Below are 22,476 nucleotides of genomic sequence, written 5' to 3'. Positions count from 1 at the left end.
GCTAAAGGCAGATGGGCCGATGAACTCCTTAACATTTTGTGGGCTTATCGCACCACCAGTCGCATATCTACGAGGGAGACTCCCTTTAGCTTGGTATATGGGGAAGATTCCTTATTCCAGTGGAAACAAACCTCGCCTCGCCTCGAGTTATGGCCTTCAATGAAGAGAGAAATCCAGACAGTTTAAGGGAAAACCTGGACCTGATAGATGAGTTGAGAGAGAAGGCAATTGTGCAGTTGGTAGCATACCAGAGAAGAATCACCAGCTATTATAATGCAAAAGTCTGACCTCGAATGTTCCAAGAAGGAGATTTGGTGCTCAGGAAAGCGGTGATTACAACTGCCTACCGGGAAGAAGGAAAGCTCAAACCGAATTGGGAAGGGCCATACAAGATACAAAAAATGCTGGGACCCAACACTTGTGTGCTGCAGACGTTACAAGGAGAGATGGTGAGCAAGACCTGGAATACCATGCACCTCAAGAGATACTTTACTGCCCAGACAATTGAGACTAGCAATAGAGGATTCGAAGCTGAAGACATGGAGATGCGTTCGTTACAAGAGGCGCTACTTGGCTCCCCTGAAAATCGAAGTTCTTTTTAATTTTCTTATGTAACAATTCCCCCATAAATAAAAGAATACCCCCATGTATTCCCGTGGAGTAGGCAAAACTATAAGCCGAACCACGGAGATCTAACTATAAGCCGAACCACGTAAGATCTCCTGTGTCTTAAACATTTGAATGTATGGTTAAAAATGATACAGGTACGATGCCCCGGCAAAGGTCCCTAACGAGGTCAAGATAACTCGGGGAAATCAGGCGCACATGACCATATGCCAAGTCGGGATCCTCAGATGATCCAACGCTTATACCAGCAGACTCACCTAGATCACTCAACTGAGTCCGATGCTATGCTCCTAAGCTAGACCCGACTCCTTAGACGATCTGGCTCCTAGGTCTCCCGGTAAAGTTTGGACACCTACAAGGAACCCCAAACTAGATTGGTTATTAGCCCTAGATACGCCGAAGGTAGGCTGACTCTCGCAGGGGGAGGAAGATAGTAAGACGATTGTAAGGTAAGATAAAGGACACCCACACCGTGCAAAACCCAAGTCGTCTGATAATAATGTGGCGCCTGTGACCCCAGGACGGGTCGGGATCAACAGAGGCCGATGTCAATGCTCGCAGACTCACCTAGATCACTCGATTGAGTCCGGTGCTACGCTCCTAAGCTAGACCCGACTCCTCAGACGATCTGGCGCCTAGGTCTCCCGGCAAAACTCGGTCACCTGGAAAGAATCCCTAACCAACCACTAGCTAAACCTAGCCCCCTGAAAGCATACAAGATCACGAAGCGATGGTCATACGGGTAAAAGACCAGAGGCTACCCCTAAAAAGCTTAACCATATAGCCAAAACTTAACACCTGGGATGGTAGATCACTTGGGATCATCAGATGCTTCGATGCCTATGCCCGTAGACTCACCTAGATCACTCGGCAAGCCTGGTGCTACGCTCCTAAGCTAGACCTGACTCCTCGACTCCTCGAACGATCTGACACCTAGGTCTTCTAGCAAAATCAAACGCCCGAAGTGAATCCCGCATGGGACCCTTAGACCAATCCAGCCTCCATATCGTAAACAAAGGCCCCTCTGAGAAATAGTCGCGAAAGCTTGACAACCCCAAGTCTGCATAAAAGCTAAAAGCTCGATGACTGTTGCAGGAGTTTCATAAGCATGACAGAGGAGCGAAGCCTATCCCGGATCTCCTGGAGTCGAAAGGCCTTGAAAACAAAACGAACTAAATTTCCAATCGAAGCTTGAAAAAAGTGTGAATGTGCGAGCCATGTAACCAACAAGCGAATGAAAATAGCATAATCGGATTATATAATGTTGAAAATAAGACAAGTACAGGCGACATGTTAAAACGACTGCCAAGGTTTACGTTCACCCAAAACTGAGAAAATAAGGTGCAACGGCCAAAAGTAGGGAGTCAGAGATTCTAAGAAGAACGCATTGAGATAAAGCTAGCATTCATTACAAGGCCTACACTAATCTTCGGCTGAAGGGTGATCCGCATGGCCCGAACCCTCTCCGGAAGGCAAATGTGGGAAGCATCAGTAGCAATGTCCATTCCCAACTCTCTCTCAATCATTTGGGCGTGTTAAACGAACTAGCACCTACTTCACCCTCCTCGAACTCCAAAACGTAAGGACTCCATGGACCCTGCAAGTTGCTGAGGTCATCCTCTAGCGCATGTCTTACACATTCTTCAGGTCCCAAATCGTCCGGCTCATACTTCCTCCAGTCGGGAGGGGTGCCAGCGGACATGGCATTGTCAAAAGTTGCCTCCGAGAAGGAATCCCCCAGGCGCCTGGTCTCAATGAAGTTGCGATAGAGATAAAAGCCAAACTTCGAAAAGCAGCTGGCGTAACTATCCTTGTGACGAAAGCAATCCCTTGAAAGACGGTACTACTTCACACGGCATCCCTCATCACTTCGTCAATCTCCCGTTGCCTATTCTCGCGCATTCTTTCCATCTCTACTCGAACATGGGCAGCCCGTTCCTCTGCGCCGGCCGAGTCCCCTTTCAAACGGGACACCTCCCCTTAGGCCTCCTCCAGAAAGGATAACTTCTCTTCATATGCCTGGTTGCGAGCCTCTAGAGCCTCTTCCCATTTACGAGCATTATCTTCAGTTGCCTTGCAACTTATAGAGTGGTCATGGAGTCGGGCTTCAAGGCTGCTTTTATCTTACTCCAAATGGCGGATTGTCATGTTAAGGACCTGTTCGTCCTCTTTCCACTAGAAGGACTTCTGTGTCAAGTCGTAAATGTGTGCCTCCTGGCGAGCCAGTCGAGCACGGTTCATAGCATTGGTCACCACGGTGCCCTGAGCACCCTACGAGAAAGGGCATGAGAGGATAATAAAAAAGTGTATAAAAAGATAAATCAAAAGGACAAATACGAAAAGGTAAGGAAGCATACAATCGCGAGATAACGTTCAAACTCGTCCATATCCTGCGGAGAATTGCGAAAGTATCGATTTTCATAACGAGAAAGGATGGAAGAATAGAGAAGGCGGGCCCCAACATCGGGCATGTCAATAGTATCTGTATCCAAAACCCCAGGTTGCATGTCGAGTCGCTCCCCGCGAACCCAATAATTGGCATCCAACTATATCGCCCCTTGGTGAGGGTCAGGTAGTGCAAGGAAGATTGGGGCCAATCCTCTGGATGCTGACCCCTTCTCCATGTGTAAGGTTCGACGATCACCACGCTAGGGATTGATCACGGCACGACGATACAAACCTTGACCGCTTGCATGAACTGCATCGACGGCGGCCTGGTCGAATCGAGAAGTAACCTCGCCCTCGGGACCCACTCCATCCCTGGCCGGCTCATGCCTATGGTGAAGAGCCCCGCTCATGGCCGTAGATACATCCATCTCGAGCGGAGAAAAGGTAAGAATGCCAGGAGTGGGCTCTACTGGCGAATCGTGGGCTGGAGGGTCATCAGCAAGCTGAAACATTGCAAGACCTGCCTCTGCTTCTTGACGGCGGCTCCTCTTCCTCCTTCGATGCCGGTGGCGCTGGGGAGCCCAGGTCTGCCCTACCCCTTCGCTTTGTTCGGCGATGTGAGTGTCAGGGACAAGGGTCCCATCTTGAGGATTGAATGATGGAGGCACTTCAGCCTGAGTAGCCCTAAGGGCGACCTATTAGTTAGCAGATCTCATCAAGTGATGCATGGCTGCAAGAAAAAGACACGGTATGGTCAGAAACCCTAAAATGACTCGAAGACAAAGCTTAAAATAAGGAATAATAGCAAAGTAGCTAGGGGGTCCGCACCCTCAGGAGAAGGTTTCTCCTGGAGAGGAACGCCCCCCCTCCCGCTGTGGCAATAGGTGGCGGATTAATTGGGGTGTTTGAGCGTAGGGCCCTAGGCACCCTGCGACGAGATGGTTCGCCACACTCTGGAATCCAACCCACCCTAATTAATCTGTCCACAGTCAAGAGGCCAAGGAGATGCTTAGGACCACCTCGAGTAATAATGTAACGGCTGTCCTCATGTCTCTCCCTAAGCTCAGAAAGGGGCACACTTAATATAGGTTTTCCTACTCTCTCAGGATCGGTGCGCCATTTGCAAGGAGCATTCCACACCCCGTTCGAAGGTTGGATCAAGAACCACTGAGTATCGAATAAAGCTTCTCGATGAGGGGACTCAGAAAAAAGAGGATCACCTCGGATCCGCTATAGGGTGTACACGTGAAAGCACTCCTTGACTAGGCGTAGGAGGAAGAGGCAATAGAGGAAGTCGATGGTAGGGTCTATATCTTTCTCACGACAGATAACGAAGAAACCAACTAACTAGGCCCAGCCGTTGGGATGCAGTTGGCCGGGTGCAAGCCCACTAAGACAAAGAAACTTAAGACCAAAATTATGGAGAGGAAGATGAAAACCTAAGCGAAAGCTAGCCTCGTGGACACTCATCCACCCCGCTTCTACGTCCACCGCGCAGTTTTCCTCAAGGCGAGGAAGCCGAGTGCAATACTCCCTAGGGATATTATAATTTTGATGGATAAGGGCCACGTCATTTTCGTTCATACGAGAGCATTTACCCTTCAAAAAGAAGTGCTCGATCCCATGGGAATCGACATCATGATAATAAATTTTTCCACTAGCCATAGTAAGAAGGGGAAGAGTCAGAATCGAAAAAAGGGATGGAAAAAGAAGGCCATACGGAAGATTAGTATTTGCTTTGGAAGGGGCGCTTCGGAAGTGGGTTGCTTCGGAAGGGTTATGATTCTTTTGCTTCGAAAGTGGGTTGCTTCGGAAGGTCCAAAGCTTCGGAAGATAAACGCTAGACCTGGGATAGCTTCGAAAGTTTTTAAACTACGGGACGAGTGCGCAATGGTTACCTAGCGGATGGGTTTGTTCGGAAGCAAGGCCTTTGGAACGATGTGCAGTGACTACTCTTCGAAAGGAAATGTGAGAGTTTGCAAGAAGACCCTTTGAAATGGCGTAACCGTGTCGAAGTCCCGAAGCGATGGAGCCTATTTATAACCAGCTGGCGGAAGCCCAATCGACCTTTTTCGGAAGAAATCTTCCGAAGCAGCGCTTCAGAAATACAGTACGCGATTCTTGGTGCGGTCCATGTAGAAAATACTCTTAATTATGTAGAAACAAAATAAAGAGTGTGGATAATTGTGGTGCCCCAATAATCGGAAGGGAGTGCATGAAGCAAATCAGATTAAGCTTCGGAAGCCGTCTATGGAAGCATTCTTCGGAAGAATGGATTGAGCTTCAGAAGGAATAGCTTCAGAAGAACCGATTTTGAGAAGTTCGGAAGATTTCTTCGAAAGATATCTTCCGAACTATCATGTACGGTCGATTGTTGATCTCTATATAAGGCCAAGCTTATTACTCACAAGGGGATCATCTTTTTGAACACTGGTATTTTCTCTAACTACTTACCTTCCGAAGATCTTAGTTTCCTTTCCTAACTTAAGTGTCCCTTCCATACTGACTTAAGCTTCGAAGGGTCTTCGTGGGAAAAGTCCCACAAGCCTTCTAACCATTCTCTTACAGAAGATTACCTTCGGAATATAACCTCAGCAACCATCTTTGGGCAGCAATCTTTTCGAAAGACCTTTAAAAGCATTCGCAGCCCGTCAGAACACCTTCAGAAGCCCTCATCATATTCTTCGGAAGCTCGCCATCTCTACACTTTGGAAGGACCACCCTACTCTTCGGAAGACATCATATATTCTAAGCTTCGGAAGATCATTTCGTAAGGTTCTTTCAGAAGCTGGCTGCAGAATTGTTCTTTGTTCCAATCTCAGGGTCAACGACATTTACGCATGCTCCACTCATAAAAGTTTTTAATTGTTGTATTTTAGCAACAACAGGAACCTTGGGTGCTAATATGTGTGCCTTATGTAGGCTCCACGAGTCGTTATATGTGCATTGATGCGTTGCTGGTGAGTGTATGTTGTGAAGCTTCATGGCATGGGTTGCATGTGATGTGTGGGTGATGTTTATCCCTAGCCTTGTATCCCTTTTAATTCATTATGCTTACTAAGTCTTGTAACTCACTCTTGCTTCACATCATTCCAGGTAAGGAAAAGGCGAAGGTTGAGGGCGAGTTTAGCAATGTCTGACCTAGCAAGTAGATATGTGTGTATAGCGGCATCCTAGTCGACGTGTTCTGTGGGAGTTTTGTTAATCTTTGGTGCTAAAAGGTGTCTGTTCCACCCCTTGTGATGCGTCTATATATGTTTTTGTGTTGGTAGGGGGTTATGCCCTACTTTGCTACCTCTACTCCTTTTTGGGCCAGTTTGTATGTATATGTGCACCATGCTTCCTCTATGCCAACTAGTTGCCTGTGTGGCCATATTGTTGTTGTGATCCTTTATTTGCTTTCCTCTACCTAAGACTCCAACTTAGCTTTCCTAGCTTCCAGGGTATCCAAGATGGGGTTCTCACATTGTCGTTGTTGTTAAGCAAGCCTTTGCCTAAGATGTTGTTCGAATAATATCAAGTCAATCCTAACAGACATAACAAAGTTGAATTCAATTCTGGCTAATACTCATTACTTGAGTGATTAGTCCTTCATACTCATCTTCCTTCACTTCAAGCCAATTATCTGATAATATTTTCATGTAGATATTTTTAAACCAGATACTAAATATAAGAGAGTTAAATGTTTTATTTATTCATATTCTTATAACTCTCTTTTGTTTAATAAAATGCTTGAAATCATTGTATTATTTTATATTTTTCTCTTGAGAGATCATTTCACAAATCTTTTGTGAAACTCTTGTAAATGTTACACCTGATCCTTTAAAAAATAGTGGTTGTGGCTGAGTCTAGTTGTGAAAAAAACCACATGTAAATGTTACAATTGCTCCTTAAAAGTTAGGGATCCTATTTAGCCCGTTAAAAGTAAAGGTTACAATTAAACCTATAAAAATTATGTATGAATTATAGTTGAGCCTTGAAAACTAAAATTCCTTGGTGGATGTTTTCAAAATCCTTAGTAAGAAGTTAAGATAATTCAACATGTTGGCTAAACCACTCAAAAATTATTGTGTTTATGTGATTTTCTTCTTATGTCTTGATAGTATTACTATTAATCAGCCATGCAAATGTTTTCATATCTAATTTCATTTCATTGTTCTAAAAGCACATTAATTTCAGTTTTCATTGCTCATATAATTTTTTTTTTTCTTGCATGCATACTTCTCAAATGCATACGTTTTCCATATGACTCAAAGGTTAAAGTTTAGAAAAACAAATAGGATCTTATTAGTATTAGCATAATAGTTTTCTTATTCATATCTCCAAATGTTGTTTTTCATCTTTACCTAAATATTCTAAAACCAATTGTTGCTTATAAAACATCTTTTTATATACTATACAATGTATTCTCATTTTATCTCTATCATCATTAAGCAAACTTATATCAGTTTTCATTATATGAATAACTGTTTTTCAAACCTATTTGATTTTGAATATTGGCTCATGAGTGTTAATATTTAACAAAAAGTGAATAAAATTATATTGTCATTATGATAACTATTTTCTTAGATTTATATTCAAATGTTATTTTTCATTCATACATAATTATTCTATATTTGAAATAAATTTGTCTTAACCTATATGAAAATGTTCTCATCTATATAATTTCATATTATGTTGCTACAACATTTCTTTGTCATAAAAATTATATTTCAAATTAGGTTCAATGCATAATATTTTTTAATATCTCAAAAATATTCAAAACATCTAATTCACCTTCCTCTTAAGTGATCTTTTAGTTAGTATCACAGGAAGTTCACTACTTTTTTGGCTTAACTTAGGTGCAGATCCAAAAGTTTATGTAGACTAAAATTTTTTTTTAAGATATAAAATTATACATCACAAATTTTAGGATGAGCTGTAATTTTTTTTAAAACTAATTTATTATTAAAAATTATTTTTTATATAAAAAATTATTTTTAATTATGAAATCAGAACAGCTTGCATGTAGTTCTGTCCCTGACTTTACCATTAGAAATAATCTTAGTCATTCAAACTACATAATCAATTATTTTTTTATCTTAAATTTTAAAAACTCCAAAGTCGATCCTAATATTTAAGGACTAATTTTTCTCTAAAAATTTAATAAAAATATTAATTAATTAGATCTTAATTGTCACATATTCTCTTAGATTATAGATGACTTTAACTTGCTTTTATTTTCTTCATTATTTGTCGTATCCTTAGATATTGTTTCTTTGGACATCATGAGTTTTCACTTCTTACAATGCATGTTGTATTATCTCACGCAATGTCAGTCAAATGTCATTATTAGTAGGGCAGTCTATTCCTCCTGCAAGACAAATAATTCATTCATTTTTGGAATTGTTTGTTTTGTTTTTTTCCTTATGCACTCATCTTTTTGAGCCCAACAAGTCATTTTCTTTCTCCCTTTCCAATGTGTCGTACTGCCTTTGCAATAATTAATAAACTAGACTTACAAGATTTCTACATCCACATATTATAAAAAATATTTATTTAAAAATTTAAATTTTATCTTTGACGTAATATTTTTTTTATAAAATTAAATTTTATGATACAATATATTTTAACTTATTTTTTATAAAAAAAAATTATCTAGAGAGTGATTTTTATTTTTTAAATAAATTAAAAAATATTTTTTAACTAAATACTATTAAATACACCCTTAAGTATATAAGAACTAAATACTTCTCATCTAAAAAAATGGCTCAACATTCAAGTATATAAGATTTTAAAGAGAATATTAAAAATCAAATTCTTGTGATGATATTTACTTCATGTGAAGGTGAGAATTGAATATCCTACTCTATTTATATATAGATTGTAACCGTATTTAAATTTATTTGACTGACGAATTAGAAGAAGATCGTCCACCTCCAGAATTACTCAGGCAAAACTCAGAACTTGGGTTATAAAAAAAAAAATCATTGTTTCCTTCTTACCTTTTGTTAATTAGAAGTAAATTTATATAAAAAAAAAAAACAGTTAATTCGTAATTACTAAGGTTATTACCCAATTGCAATTTCTTTTCTTTTCTGTTTTTTTTTTAGAATTCAAATGCAATGGTGCAACTGCCTAAATTGCCTGCCTGCTCCAATCTGTCTTCCTTCCTTCTTTTATTTCTTTTGTTAGTTGTGGTATTATTTGGCTTCCCATATATAAAGCTTGGAAAAAGTTTTTTGGGATGCTTTGAGAAACCTTTTAGCAATTCGATATATGGCCACTTTTTCTTCTTTCTGTGATTCAATTTTGTTCAGCAGAAGCATGCTTTTTCATTCTATATCCATCACCCACCAGATGTTTCATACATTTACTCTTTTTGGCAATCATTGGGAAGACGCAATGTTTGGTTTTTTTTTTATTCCTTTTTATTAAGAACAAATTAAAAGATACATTTACTCTTTTTGGCAATCATTGGGAAGACGCAATGTTTGGTTTTTTTATTCCTTTTTATTAAGAACAAATTAAAAGATGGGATTAGGAGTTGGGGTGTTTTATTACATGAACGAGATTCTTTCGTCACTCATTTTTACTCCTCAACCAATCAACACCTTGGATCTACCTTACACATTTGGCCTATTTTGGAGGAGAAGAGACTGACATAATCTGCAGATCTAGGGACTAGTTCTTCCTTAGATCCATCCTAGCATATATACACAATAGAGCAAACAAAGCCATTAGAGGCCCATACAAACAATAGTCATAACCTAATCAAACTTTCCATGTGTCCTCCAAAAATAAATGTACGATGTGAATTATTAAAAATAAAAAAAAATCAAAAAAATAAGATGATATCACATGACCAAGCGAAAACCCCGCAAGCATGATCACGACTCGCCATGCAGTCGCTACAACACCCCCGTGCATCTCAACGCGTACCCAAGCCCACACAGCCGTGCACAACCGTGCGGCCTAACACGCGGGCACCCATGATCCAGCACCTACGCTCGCGCTTGCACCTCTGCATGACCCTCACCCAGGGGTGCCCCATACTGCATTACTCGGCCTTGCATGGCCCCATGCAGCCCAGTGCAACCCCGGGCGACCACACAGCACCCACGCCTACACTCGTGCCCTAGTTTGCACCCCTAAGTGACCCTTACCCGAGGGTCTCCCATGCCTGCACCCCCGAGTGACCTTACCAAGTGGTGTCTCTCACGCCGTACCCCTGGGTAACCCTCACTCAGGGGGTGCCATAGATGCGCTCTCATGCCCACGTTTGCAATCCACACCCTATCACCCCCACGAGACTCGGTCAAAACTATGTCCGAATTACTTGTCTAAGAAATCGGGTCACCTAACACTTAGTAACCTTTTTCATCGATATAAATAGAGGGGTCCTTCTCTTTTTTCATTCGGTATGCAATCTCTCACATTCACATCTTATTCTAACATTCGACTACTTTACATTTTCGAGAGACTAACTTAAGCATCAGAAGGTCTACGCGGGGATCTTCACCCGTGCCCTAATCGATCTTTTTTCTTGGATAGGTCATCCATCACTCTCAACCTAGTCGAGGGGCTCATCCATCGCTATTGTTACCCCGGGAAGACTTATCTATCGCTATTGCTATTCCTAGGAGATTCATCCATCACTATAGCTCTACCCCGAAAGAGTTACTCATTACTCTCGATAATCACCTATAGCTTGAATAATTCACACATGAGTCATTTTGAGATGATTTTTCATATATAAATTTATTATTGCAAACGTGAAACAACACTTTGGAAAACAACAAATGAGCCCATGTGCTCTTAAACCCTGAATATACCATAGCGAGAGACCACCAAGTTTGATATGAAGACAACATTGAGAGTGAAAGAGCTCAAACTTAATATCTCTACGACGCCAATGACACATACAAGTGGTTAAAGTACCATACACTGATATATTTTTATGTTGGGAATGACGTTTGATTTAAATATATATATATATTCCAAAAATCACTTTTAGTTAATAAAAGCGGTATTATATACAATATATGTTCATTTTCACATTACAACACAATAAAATATAATACAACACAATGCAACAACTAAATCACAATACAACTCAATAATACCAAACATGGCATAATTTATCCCTTTGTAGGGTTGTAAATATGGGATTCAAATTTAGTGGGCTCGTAGGGTTAGTCTGTGCTTGGGAGAGATTTAGTAACGAAATTTAGGGGTGCATAGGCTTAGTTTTTGTTTAGGAGAGATTTAGTAATGGAATAAATTATAAATAAACGGAATAAAAATGAATTATGAATGTTAAAAGTGGAAATGAAGAAAATTAAATGGAAGATTAATTCTCTTTGTTCGGATGTTCGGAAGAGGTTACGATGAAAAGTAATTAAATTGAATATAAATAATAAATAGATGAATAAGAATGTCGATAAGATAGATTAGGGTAAGGAGTGCCTTCTCGACCTCAAAACCAATTCTCAAACTCATTCTCAAATTTAAATGGAATGGGGAAATCAATTCTAACCCATTCTCACGAGATTCCAAGATTCTTATAGAAAGCTTATTTTTTGAATTATCTTATCCAAACATATGATTAAAATTAAAATAATATTAAAATATCAACAATTTGTAATATTTAATTAAAATATTTATAATTAAGATTAAAACATAAAAAGAAGTAATATGGTAAATTTTAAATTTAAAATCATGGTAATTTTTTTTTTTATGTATTTCCATTATTTACAAACTTAATAATTTATTTATGAGTTCAAATACAAATAGTAACTTAAAATGTTAATATACAAATAATATTTAATATATATATATACATATTATATAGGTTTTGATTTGGGTTTGGGGTGTGGACTTCGGAGTACTATCCACCAAACCTAATATTTACGGTTTGGATTTTCTTTGAACTTGAACACGAAGCCAAATTGATTAAGGAAAACTTAATTTGATTGAGATGTGTTCGAACAAATACAAATTGACGTTGCTATAGATGAGTCTATTTTTATCTAATCTCTCTCTCTCTCTTTTTATTTTTGACTAAAAGAGAAAGGTACAATAACTAATGTAACAATTTTCTTTTAAGTGTGACCATAGGTAGACATGGCCACGGTTCATGAACCGCCGGTTCCGGTTCATGAACCGCCGGTTCCGGTTCAAGAAATCTTTGAACCTGAACCGAACCGCCCAAGGGCGGTTTGGGACGGTTCGATTCCGGTTCCGGTTCGTGCCGGTTCGGTCAACGTTTTGGACCGGTTCGGTCAACGGTTTGAGCCGGTTCGGTCAACGGTTCCGGTTCCGGTTCAAACCGAATTTTTTTAATTTTTTTTAAATATTGTTGTATTCAATTTTGGTCCTTGTTCCGTTGTTCGGTTCGGTTTGGTTTCGATTTTTAATTGTTAAATGTAATTGTAAATATAAATATTCTCAACCATATTTTTAATAAAAAAACACTACTAAAAATTGAAGAAATATAAGTAATAATTTCATTAAAAATAATTAAAACAACTAAACAAGTATGTAATACAAGTAATTAATTTTTACAAATGTGAAAAATAAAAAATAAAAAATAGAATTAGACTTAATTTCATTAAAAAATAATTACAACAAAAATGTAATACAAGTAATTAATTTTTACAAATGTGAAAAAAAATAAAATATGGACTTGGATCCTACGCATCTTCATTGGAGTCGGAAGTCGCCGTTGTTGAACCATCATTAACCCATTCGTCAGATGATGATGAATGGATAAGTTCTTCTTGACGTCGCATGTTAGCTCTTTCCCAATCATCAAGGCAAACTTGAGCTTCCAATGATTCTGGAGCCAATCTTGATCTTCTTTCATCCAAAATGTTGCCTCCACTACTGAATGTTTGTTCAACCGCTACAGTTGAAGCTGGAACTGCAAGAAGTTGACTTGCAATAATTGCAAGAGTTGGAAATGTCTCCTTGTGCCTTTTCCACCACTCCAAAATTTCAAAATTTAAACCTGTATCATCACCAAACTCAAAAACTGTGGTTAGATAAGTTTCGAGCTCCGAATGTGAGCTCGATCTAGGTTTTTTCCTCCTTTGATCTAAAAATTTATGACCCCATTTCATTGGTTGGGAGGAAGAGGAATGCGGAGCCATGGATGGAAATGATTCTTCACTACTAGGAGCAATAACATATGCTTCATATAATTGATTGCATAAAGTTCTAACCTTAGAAATTATAATATTCACATCAATTTCTTCATTATTTTCTAATCCTAACAACGAATAATAGTTAGACAAACACTCAATTAAACCATCAAATTTACACCTAGGATCAAATACCATAGTAACAAAAAAAATTTCAGGAATAAATTGATAATAACGTAACCATTTTTCTCTCATTTCTAAAACAGCATGACAAATTTCTTCAACATTAATTCCTTCCATTAATACACCGGCCACATTCATTGCTTCTATTAAAAATTGATGTGAAGTTGGTTTATAAACACTACTAAGTGTATGAGTAGCATCATTAAAAATTCGTAAAATATTCAAAATTGAACTACAAACATTCCACATAGTTAGAAAAATAGGATATTGTGGAATATAATTTGCTGCAAAAGAACACAATAAATCTTTATATTCAAAAGATTGATTAAGTAATTTAAAAGTTGAGTTCCAACGAGTAGGGACATCTTTTGAAAAACGTTTTGGGATTTGACCATTGGAGGTGCAAAAATGTGCCCATGCTTTTGCAGTTCGAGGGTGTACCCAAATATAAGAAATAACATTTCTAATTGGATCTAAATAAGAATTAAGTGACTTAATACCATCTTGAACACATAAATTTAAAACATGGCATGCACATCTAACATGAAAAAATCTTCCACCAAAATTTGGTTGGCAAATTCTTTTCAATTCATTAATAGAAGCAGTATTAGCCGATGCATTATCAAAAGAAATTGAAAAAATTCTATTAACTAATCTATATTCTTGTAAAATTTGTTGAATTAATCTACAAATATTTTCAGCATTATGACTTTCATCAAAACATCGATACGCAAGAATTCTTTTTTGTAAAACATAATTTTCATCAACCCAATGACAAGTAATACCCATATATGAATGAGTTTGCCAATGATCACTCCAAATATCACTACAAATAGAAACATTAATATTATTGTTTTGAAAATATGTTATCAATTCAATTTTTGAGTTTTTAAACAATTTTAACAAATTCCTTTTCAAAGTATTTCTAGGAATTGATTTAAAACTAGGATTAACAAAGTTTTGACAAAATCGAGTAAAACCTAATTTTTCACCAAAACTAAAAGATAAATGATCAATTGCTACCATTTCAACTAAACCAGACCTACAATTAGCTTCATTATAATGAAATAATTGAGGAGAGTTTGAAGAGGTAGCAAACCCGGATATTTGTGTTTGATCATGGCTCAATCCAACCTTGAGCGGGTGCTTTGTTTGCAAATGTCGGGTGAAAGTACCATATCCACCTCCTTGCTTGAATTTGTATACCTGATTACAATAATTACAAGATACATCAAATTTACCATCTCCTTTTGGTGTTTTCTTGAAATGAATATTAAAAATATCAGAAGTAGAAATTTTTCCACCTCCCTTTTGTTGAGTTTCACTCTCTTGTGTTTGAAAATTTTGAGCTTCAAACTCAACATTTTCAACATTTTCAAAATTTCTACCTTCACTTGCCATTTTTTTGAAAAAAGTATGATAATAAAAAAATATAATAATGATAAAATAATATAGTAACAAGTAATAAATAATTAACAATATAATTGAATAAATTGATAAATAACAAAATGAGAAGATTGAAGAAATTGAAATTGAAATATTAAATGAGAGACAAAATTGAGAGAATAATAGCTTGAGACTTGAGAGAGAGAGAGAGAGAAAGTGTGAAAAATGAGTGGGGGAGGGAGGGGTATATATAGATAGGAATTATAAAATTAAAAAAAAAATTAATAAAATTGGCTTGGGGGGTGGCAGCCAACGGTCCAATTTTGGACCGTTGGGGGGGGGGGCAACGGTCCAATTTGGACCGTTGGGGGAGGGGGGGGAGCACGGGGGGGGAACAGGGGGGAGGGGGGGCCAACGGTCCAATTTGGACCGTTGGGGGAGGGGGGGAGCACGGGGGGGGGGGGGGGGGGGGGGGGGAACAGGGGGGAGGGGGGGCCAACGGTCTAATTTGGACCGTTGGGGGAGGGGGGGGGGGGGGCCAACGGTCCGGTTCCGCGGAACCGGCGGTTCCGGTTCTCCGGAACCTTGAACCGGAACCGGACCGAATTTCGCCGGTTCGGTCCGGTCCGGTTCCGGTTCCGGTTCGACCGGTTCCGAGTCCGGTTCCGGCCGGTCCGGTTCTGGTTCGAACCGCCGGTCCGATTCAATTTTGGCCATGTCTAAACATAGGATCCCTTTCTCATTAGAGAATATTTGATTTGAGCAATAGACACTGGAATAGAGGTGAGGTCGTAATCTTAACCCCACTGCAATGCAATGCACCACTGAATCCACCATTTTTTTTTGGCATCATGGGTCGAGGTATCTTATAAATAAGATAAGTTAAACTTTAGAATCTTAAAGGTGAGAAACATGAGATAGCTCCAAAAATAAAATATTATTTTAATTATATATTTTTTAATTTAAAAAGTAATAAAAAACACATTTAAAATAAATTAAAGAAGAATAATTCCATTTAATTTTATCTATTCCATTACTAACTTACCTTTTTTCCATCAAATTCTATTCCATTGGATGCTACAATTTTGAACCCTCCCAATAAATACAGTCACAGAGCAAAATGAAAATGAAAATGAAAATGCCGGGACGAGTGTGCTTGGGGAAGAGGGCTGGCTGGCTGGCCTGGATTTCTTTACCAATAATCCCACTTTTTGAACTTTATATATTATTATTATTATTATTATTTGAACTGAGAGTATTAACCCATAATAATCAATGTTTAATCTAACCTAAAATATCACTATTTTTGTGTTAAAAATAACATTTTCATATTTTTAATTTTGTTTTAAAGCACCGAACGAGTGGGTTTTCAAAATACTTCATCCCCCACTTTACTCTCTCTCTCTCTCTGATCGATGCAACCTTCTGTCTGTCCGTCCTCTTTGAAGAAGCCTGCTTGCTTTTGATTTGAAATTTCATTTAACATTCAAACTCACCCCTCCAATCATGCACGTCACCTCTCTCTCCCTCTCTCTCTAACACAATTACATCTCTCTCTCTCTCTCTCTCTCGTTGTCCTTTTCTCCTCTCCCTGCAACCAGGCTTCTTCAAGCAACCTATCTCCTGCATCTACTATCCATCAATGGAGGAGGCATCGTCGCCCATGATCTCCATTAAGCAGACTCTACAGCTGCAAGACCACCACGCAAAGCAACCGCCCTCCTCCCCTTTCAAGAAAAGCAGCTTCGTCTCCTCTCTAATGGAGGCTGCCGCCCTCCGCTCTCCCTCCTTCCGGGAAGACTCCTACTTTGTCTCCCACCTCAAGTCCTCCGAGCGCAAGGCCCTGAAGCAGCTCAAAGACAAGCTCACGGCTACAGCGGCCACCGCTCCCCCCGACGTCTCCATGTGGGGCATCCCCCTTCTAGCCTTCGGAAACGACCGCGCCGACGTCGTTCTCCTCAAGTTCCTCCGCGCCAGAGACTTCCGGGTCTCCGACACCCTCCACATGCTCCTCAACTGCCTCTCTTGGCGCAGGGAGTTCGAGGCCGACGCCATTCTCGATCAGGACCTGGGCTTCAAGGAGCTCGAAGGGGTGGTGGCTTATATGCACGGCTTCGACCGAGAAGGCCACCCCGTTTGCTACAACGATTACCGGGTTTTTAGAGACAAGGATCTGTTCGAGAGAGTGTTTGGAGACGACGAGAAGCTCCACAGGTTTCTGAGATGGAGAGTTCAGGTGCTCGAGAGGGGGATCAAGCTTCTGCATTTCAAACCTGGCGGGGTTAACTCCATTATTCAAGTCACCGATCTCAAAGACATGCCCAAGAGAGAGCTCAGAGTCGCCTCCAATCACATCCTCTCCCTCTTCCAGGATAATTACCCTGAAATGGTTGCTCGTAAGGTGAAGCATTTCATTCTGTTTCTATGTTCAAAGAAACATTAATTGTTTCTTTGTGTTTGTTCTTCCATTTTTCGTCTTTATCATCTTGTTCGTCTTTGGATATGGTCATCGATCATTTTGTCATAAATTTGACGACCCAGATATAAAATGACATTTTGAAAATCCAACTATTTCAAAGGGTAGAATTTGAAATGTAGGATTTTTGTGTTTTGATATATTCGGTTGCAGATATTCATCAATGTGCCCTGGTACTTCAGTCTGCTGTATTCAGTGTTCAGTCCGCTCCTGACCCAGAGAACTAAGAGCAAATTTGTGATATCAAAGGAAGGGAATGTGGCAGAGACCCTCTACAGGCGGGTGCATCTTTCACCTATTTCTTTCCTTGCTTCATCCAATACTGAACATAGATACATTAATTTTATTCTTTGTAATTCCAATTCTTATCATCCATCGATGCTTTTATTTTCCCTTGTGGAAATTTGTTTTCTTCATCAGTTGGTCATATGGTTGAGTTGATTGAACTGGGTTTTGCTCTGCGAACAGGTTTATCAGGCCAGAGGACATTCCGGTCAAATATGGTGGATTGAGTCGGCCCAATGATCTGCGGAACGGTCCGCCGAAACCGGCTTCCGAGTTCATCGTCAAAGGGGGAGAGAAAGTGAACATTCAAATTGAGGGCGTGGAGGTTCGTTTCCTAATCCTAGCAATTACTTACAAATTCAAACGCATGTATTGATGTTTGGATTTCAGCGAGTTTGGCTTCGGTTTTTGTTGTTTTTGAAATCAATTAATCATTCCCCATAAAGGGTATTCCAAACAGGCTTATTTTCTTGGCTTTGGCTTGGTTTGGTTCGGAATGAGAAAATAAATTCAACTTTTGAAACTAACAGGGTGGCTCAACAATAATCTGGGAAATTGTGGTGGGAGGATGGGATTTAGAGTACAGCGCAGAGTTCGTGCCGGTGGCCGAGGGCAGCTACACCATCGCCGTGGAGAAACCCAGAAAGATGGCCGCCGCCGAGGAGGCGGTTCAGGACACATTCACCGCCGGTGAGGCCGGAAAACTAGTGCTTTCCGTCGACAACTCCGCCTCCCGGAAAAGAAAAGTGGCCGCCTACCGCTATACCGTACGGAAACCCACAGCCATATCTAATCAACTTGAGTAAGAAGAGGGGGGGCGGGGTTGCGGTTGGTTGTGTTTTTCCCACTTTTTTCTTTTGCTTTCAATTCTTCCATCCGTAGGAGAATTCAATTCAATTATTAGGGTTTGAATTGTGAACTCCATCATGTGATTCTCTTCCCTAATGGAATGGCAGTACAGTAGCGTAGCGTAGTGTATAAATGGTGGCATGATGTTGGAAAGTGGTGACTTTGCCAGAGCCAAGAAGAAATTATTTCACGTCTCTAGTCATCACCTTTTGAACATAATTTTTTTTCTAGTGTTTCAAACTAATTGGTTGCTACGTTGTTATAATTGTAAAAAAAAAAAAATACCTTAAATGTATTTATGAATTTATTGGATTTAATAATAATTGATTGATCTGGAACAATATAAAATTTGATAGTGCCAACCTGATGACTCGGGCCTAATTACTTAAACACGATTAATGGCAGTAGCAGTTGGAAATTTGTGCTGTTTGGAGTTCTTTTACGTGTTTTAATTTTGAGTTTATTTTTAATTTTTTGTTTTAAGTGTATTTTAAAATTTTTAAAAATACCTTATTTTTGTTATTTTAAAAAATAAAAAAATGCATTTAGATATTAATTTCAAAAGATTATTATATATATATATATTTTTTTTCTTCTCTTCTATAGCGCCTTGCCTTGCACCTTTTCTGTCGCTAGTGACTTTTGTTAGTTGGAGATTCGTGTAGTTGGAGATTCACACTATGAGAGTTTATTATTATAAATGTGAAGCAAGAGGTTAACATATTTAAAAATGAGTCAAGTTTAACACTTTGATTTTTATAAATTTTATTTTTAATTTTTTATCAACACATATATATACTGGCAGTTGTCACTAGTCACTGAGGTCGATGGTTTCTGGCGATTAAAGACAATTACTTGACATTCAAAGGTCTATCGACTAACATATTAAAAAATTAAGAAGATTTAACGGTTAAATCTCATTAGATTTAATGGCGGGGGCGATCGAGAGGAGAAGAGATGAGAGAACCAATAAGATCGAATGGCGGGAGATGGTAGATGGTAGCTCGTGGCGGTGGCGGGTGAGGTCAATGGTGGCGGGCAAGATTGATGGCGGCACATGATGGTGACGGAGATGGCAAGGGCTGGTTGAGAGAAGGGAGGATACGAGAGAACCAGCAAGATAGAATGGTAGAGGGGATAGTCGACGGAGACTTTTGATAATGGCGAGCGATATCGACGATGGCTCATGGCAGTAACAAAGATGATAGGCACAGCTAACGATTGAGCTTTGAGATAGAGAGAAGAGAGGAGAGAAAGGGGAGATGCAAGATTAAAGGGAATGGCGGGAGAATAATATTTTTTGTGTTTTGAGTATGTTTTTATTGAAAATATTAAAAATAATTAAATATTATTTTGATTTTTTAATAATTTTTTTATTTTTAAAAATAATAAATTAAACATATTTTTAATATTTTAAAAATTAAAAATTTAAAATCAACTGAAAATAATAATAAGAACGCAGCAGCTGTAATGATTTGTCATAGCTAAGCTAAGCTTAGCTTAGGATCATGCTTTTGAGACCCATTATTTCATTTCAAAATGAAACCAAGAATGGAAATGATGAGGGAGGAGGAAGGGGGGTGGGTGCTGTGCTGGTGGGATGTCTGAAAGGAAGGAAGGAATACGGTGGTCAGCAGCAGCTCTGTTTGTCTCGGGGCATGGGAAATATGAGACTGTAAGGGCGTCTCTCTCGCTCCCCCTCTCTCTTCTTCCTGCGTCATGTTTGGCCATGGGTGGGCGGCAGATAAAGAAAAGGACGTCTCTCTCTCTCTCTCTCTCTCTCTGCGCCTCCGCCTCTGGCTCTGCCTCTATTGATGGGGCGAGACTTGTCAAAATGTTTGATGTGATAATGCTTCAGATGAGATCTGGTCGCCGTCTCAGCCTATCCCCCCCACCCTCCTTATGATTATTCTTTTCCATTTCTGTTCACTTTCTCACGTTTCTCCTTGTTTTTTCACTGCTGTTCACTCCAATTCTAATTTTCTTTTATTTGCTTTTCTTTGATGCTCTTTTCCTTTGTGTTTATTTTTAATATATTTATTTCGAGATAATTATGTTTATTCTTTATTTAAAAATTGGAAACAAAATTAGTGGCCCTATTTGATAGGGAACCATTAGGGGGTCTGTCTTTTGCGTATTTACAATATAAACCAAAAATATTGTGATAATTTTAGCTCTGTGACGTACCATAATAATAATCAATGCAATGCAGTAGAAATATCTGTGACCATATTTAAGTATGCTAAGTACTTTCAATCAATAATATAATCTACAGTCAATCCATCTAGCCCCCACCATGTACTACTCCACCTAATCTTCGAGGTGTCCGGCGGGCTGGGGCACCTCGATTATGGGCTAGCAAGCTAAGCCTGCAGACATGCTTGATTCATTTTTATAATAATTATATAATAATCATTATTAAATTCACTTAACAAATTCTTTAATTTTATTTTAAATTTAAAAAAGTTTCAAGTTTTGAATCGAAAAAGATGAACAAAAATATATATGTAGATTAGTCACCACACTGACAAGTACGAAGTTTAAATGTTTAATTCACTTGACAAAAGTATATGTAATTTTTATTTATATTTAAAAATATATATATAACTAAATATGAAGTAGATTTAAATATTTTCATTTTAAATAAGCAAGCTTCTTAAATATGAACTTTTGCAATTAGTAAGTTTCCTTATTTTATTTTATTCTACATCATATTTCATACTTAGAATGCATGGCTTAAATTATAACATATAACATTTGAAATTTTGAAGTGAAAAATAATTGTTTAAATATAAGAATTAAAATTTAATTTTAAATTTAAAATCAAATGATATTTAAAAATAAAAAAAATATAATAATAACCATTTTCGTCATCTTATCAAGCCCCCTCTGGTCCCTTGGGGGGGGGGGGGGGGGGGGGGGGGGGCTTATGGATTATGGATCCCTTTAAGCAAATGGGCTGGGTTGATCCACACAGGCTCGATGCTTTGGATTTTCTTACAAGGCTCGAGCATATTGGAGCTTCGTGCTTCGAGTTCCCATACATGACCTACCTAAGGTGTATCTAATCTCAATCGCCTTCTTATCGATAACACCACCTCGATCCTTCAGTTTTCTTATCAGCCTCAAGTATCAAACCTCCGTCACTTCTGCCATAATAACATCTTCTTGAAACCCGAAATTTTGTATGAGGTCTCGGTGTAACAGATTTCATGAAATCTGCCTTTTGTCTCTTTGAAACCTTCAAGTTCTTTTCCGAGACCTTAGTAAAAAAAACCTCCATCACCTCTCATTTCAGAATTTGAATTTTCATATAAGGCTTTGCCTCATACCATTTTGCCTCAATTATCTTTGCCTCGTACTATTTTGCTTCGACATCCCTCCCTTCCCTCATGAGAAATTGTGTATGAAATCAAAGGATAATAGTTCTTCGTTATTGTTAGAATATAATAATTAAAATTTATTTATTGTGAATAAACTTTAACAAGTAGTCAAAAGAACACAAGGCACTTCTTGGGCTTCTTGCTTAGTTCATGAGAGCCAAAAAAATGAGCTGATCGTTCAGGATGACCTAACTGGCTGGCCTGGGAATGCTCGATTCCTTAGAAGAGAGGGCCATAGAGCTGGAGAAGTCGAGATTTCAAAGTGGTGGCAGGGGACTCTTCGTCTTTTGAGAGGGTCTATTAGACAGAAAGTTGTTAGGGGACACGTGGGAATTTCTCTCGTGCGAGCCGTTCAATGCTTAAGTTAAAAGAGGTCTTTATGCAATAGAAGATATAGAAATGTAGTACATGAAATGCAGTGCATGAATGTTGCATGGAGAAAGAAGTATGAAAAGGAAGAGCAGTATTATGGCTAAGTTTTTGGTGTAGTGTTGTGTATGTGCTTGTTCTCAAACTGTTGTGCCATAGAAAAAATGGGGAAAAATTTGAGAAATGAAAGAATTTTTCGGCTCGCCGTGAAGTCACGAGCCGCTAGCTGCAAGGAGGCTAGACTATAGTCGCAAAGGCTAGCCGTAAGGGCCAGCCGTTGGGCTGCCTCATAGTAAGCGCTGGCCGCAAGGCTGAGCAGCCTCGCGGCAGCCTTGCTGCGAGGTCAAGCAACCTCGCGGTAGCCTTGCCGCGAGGTCAAGCTGCCTCGCGACAGCCTTGCCGCGAG

At 39.1% G+C, this 22,476-nt stretch overlaps 1 protein-coding gene across 1 annotated transcript; it reads left to right on the top strand.

Moving 5' to 3' along the window:
- Window positions 1–16,102: 16,102 nt before the first annotated feature.
- On the top strand, window positions 16,103–18,515 carry LOC127789323 (patellin-6-like). Its single transcript, XM_052318218.1, has 4 exons — window positions 16,103–17,109; window positions 17,338–17,462; window positions 17,653–17,794; window positions 18,000–18,515. The coding sequence occupies exons 1-4, from the start codon at window positions 16,351–16,353 to the stop codon at window positions 18,273–18,275; spliced, it is 1,302 nt and encodes a 433-aa protein (XP_052174178.1). The 5' UTR covers window positions 16,103–16,350; the 3' UTR covers window positions 18,276–18,515.
- The last annotated feature ends 3,961 nt before the right edge of the window (window positions 18,516–22,476 follow it).

This window comes from Diospyros lotus, chromosome 13, assembly GCF_014633365.1.
Source record: "Diospyros lotus cultivar Yz01 chromosome 13, ASM1463336v1, whole genome shotgun sequence".
NCBI classification, from domain to species: domain Eukaryota; kingdom Viridiplantae; phylum Streptophyta; class Magnoliopsida; order Ericales; family Ebenaceae; genus Diospyros; species Diospyros lotus.
This window is presented reverse-complemented; position numbering and strand designations above follow the sequence as displayed.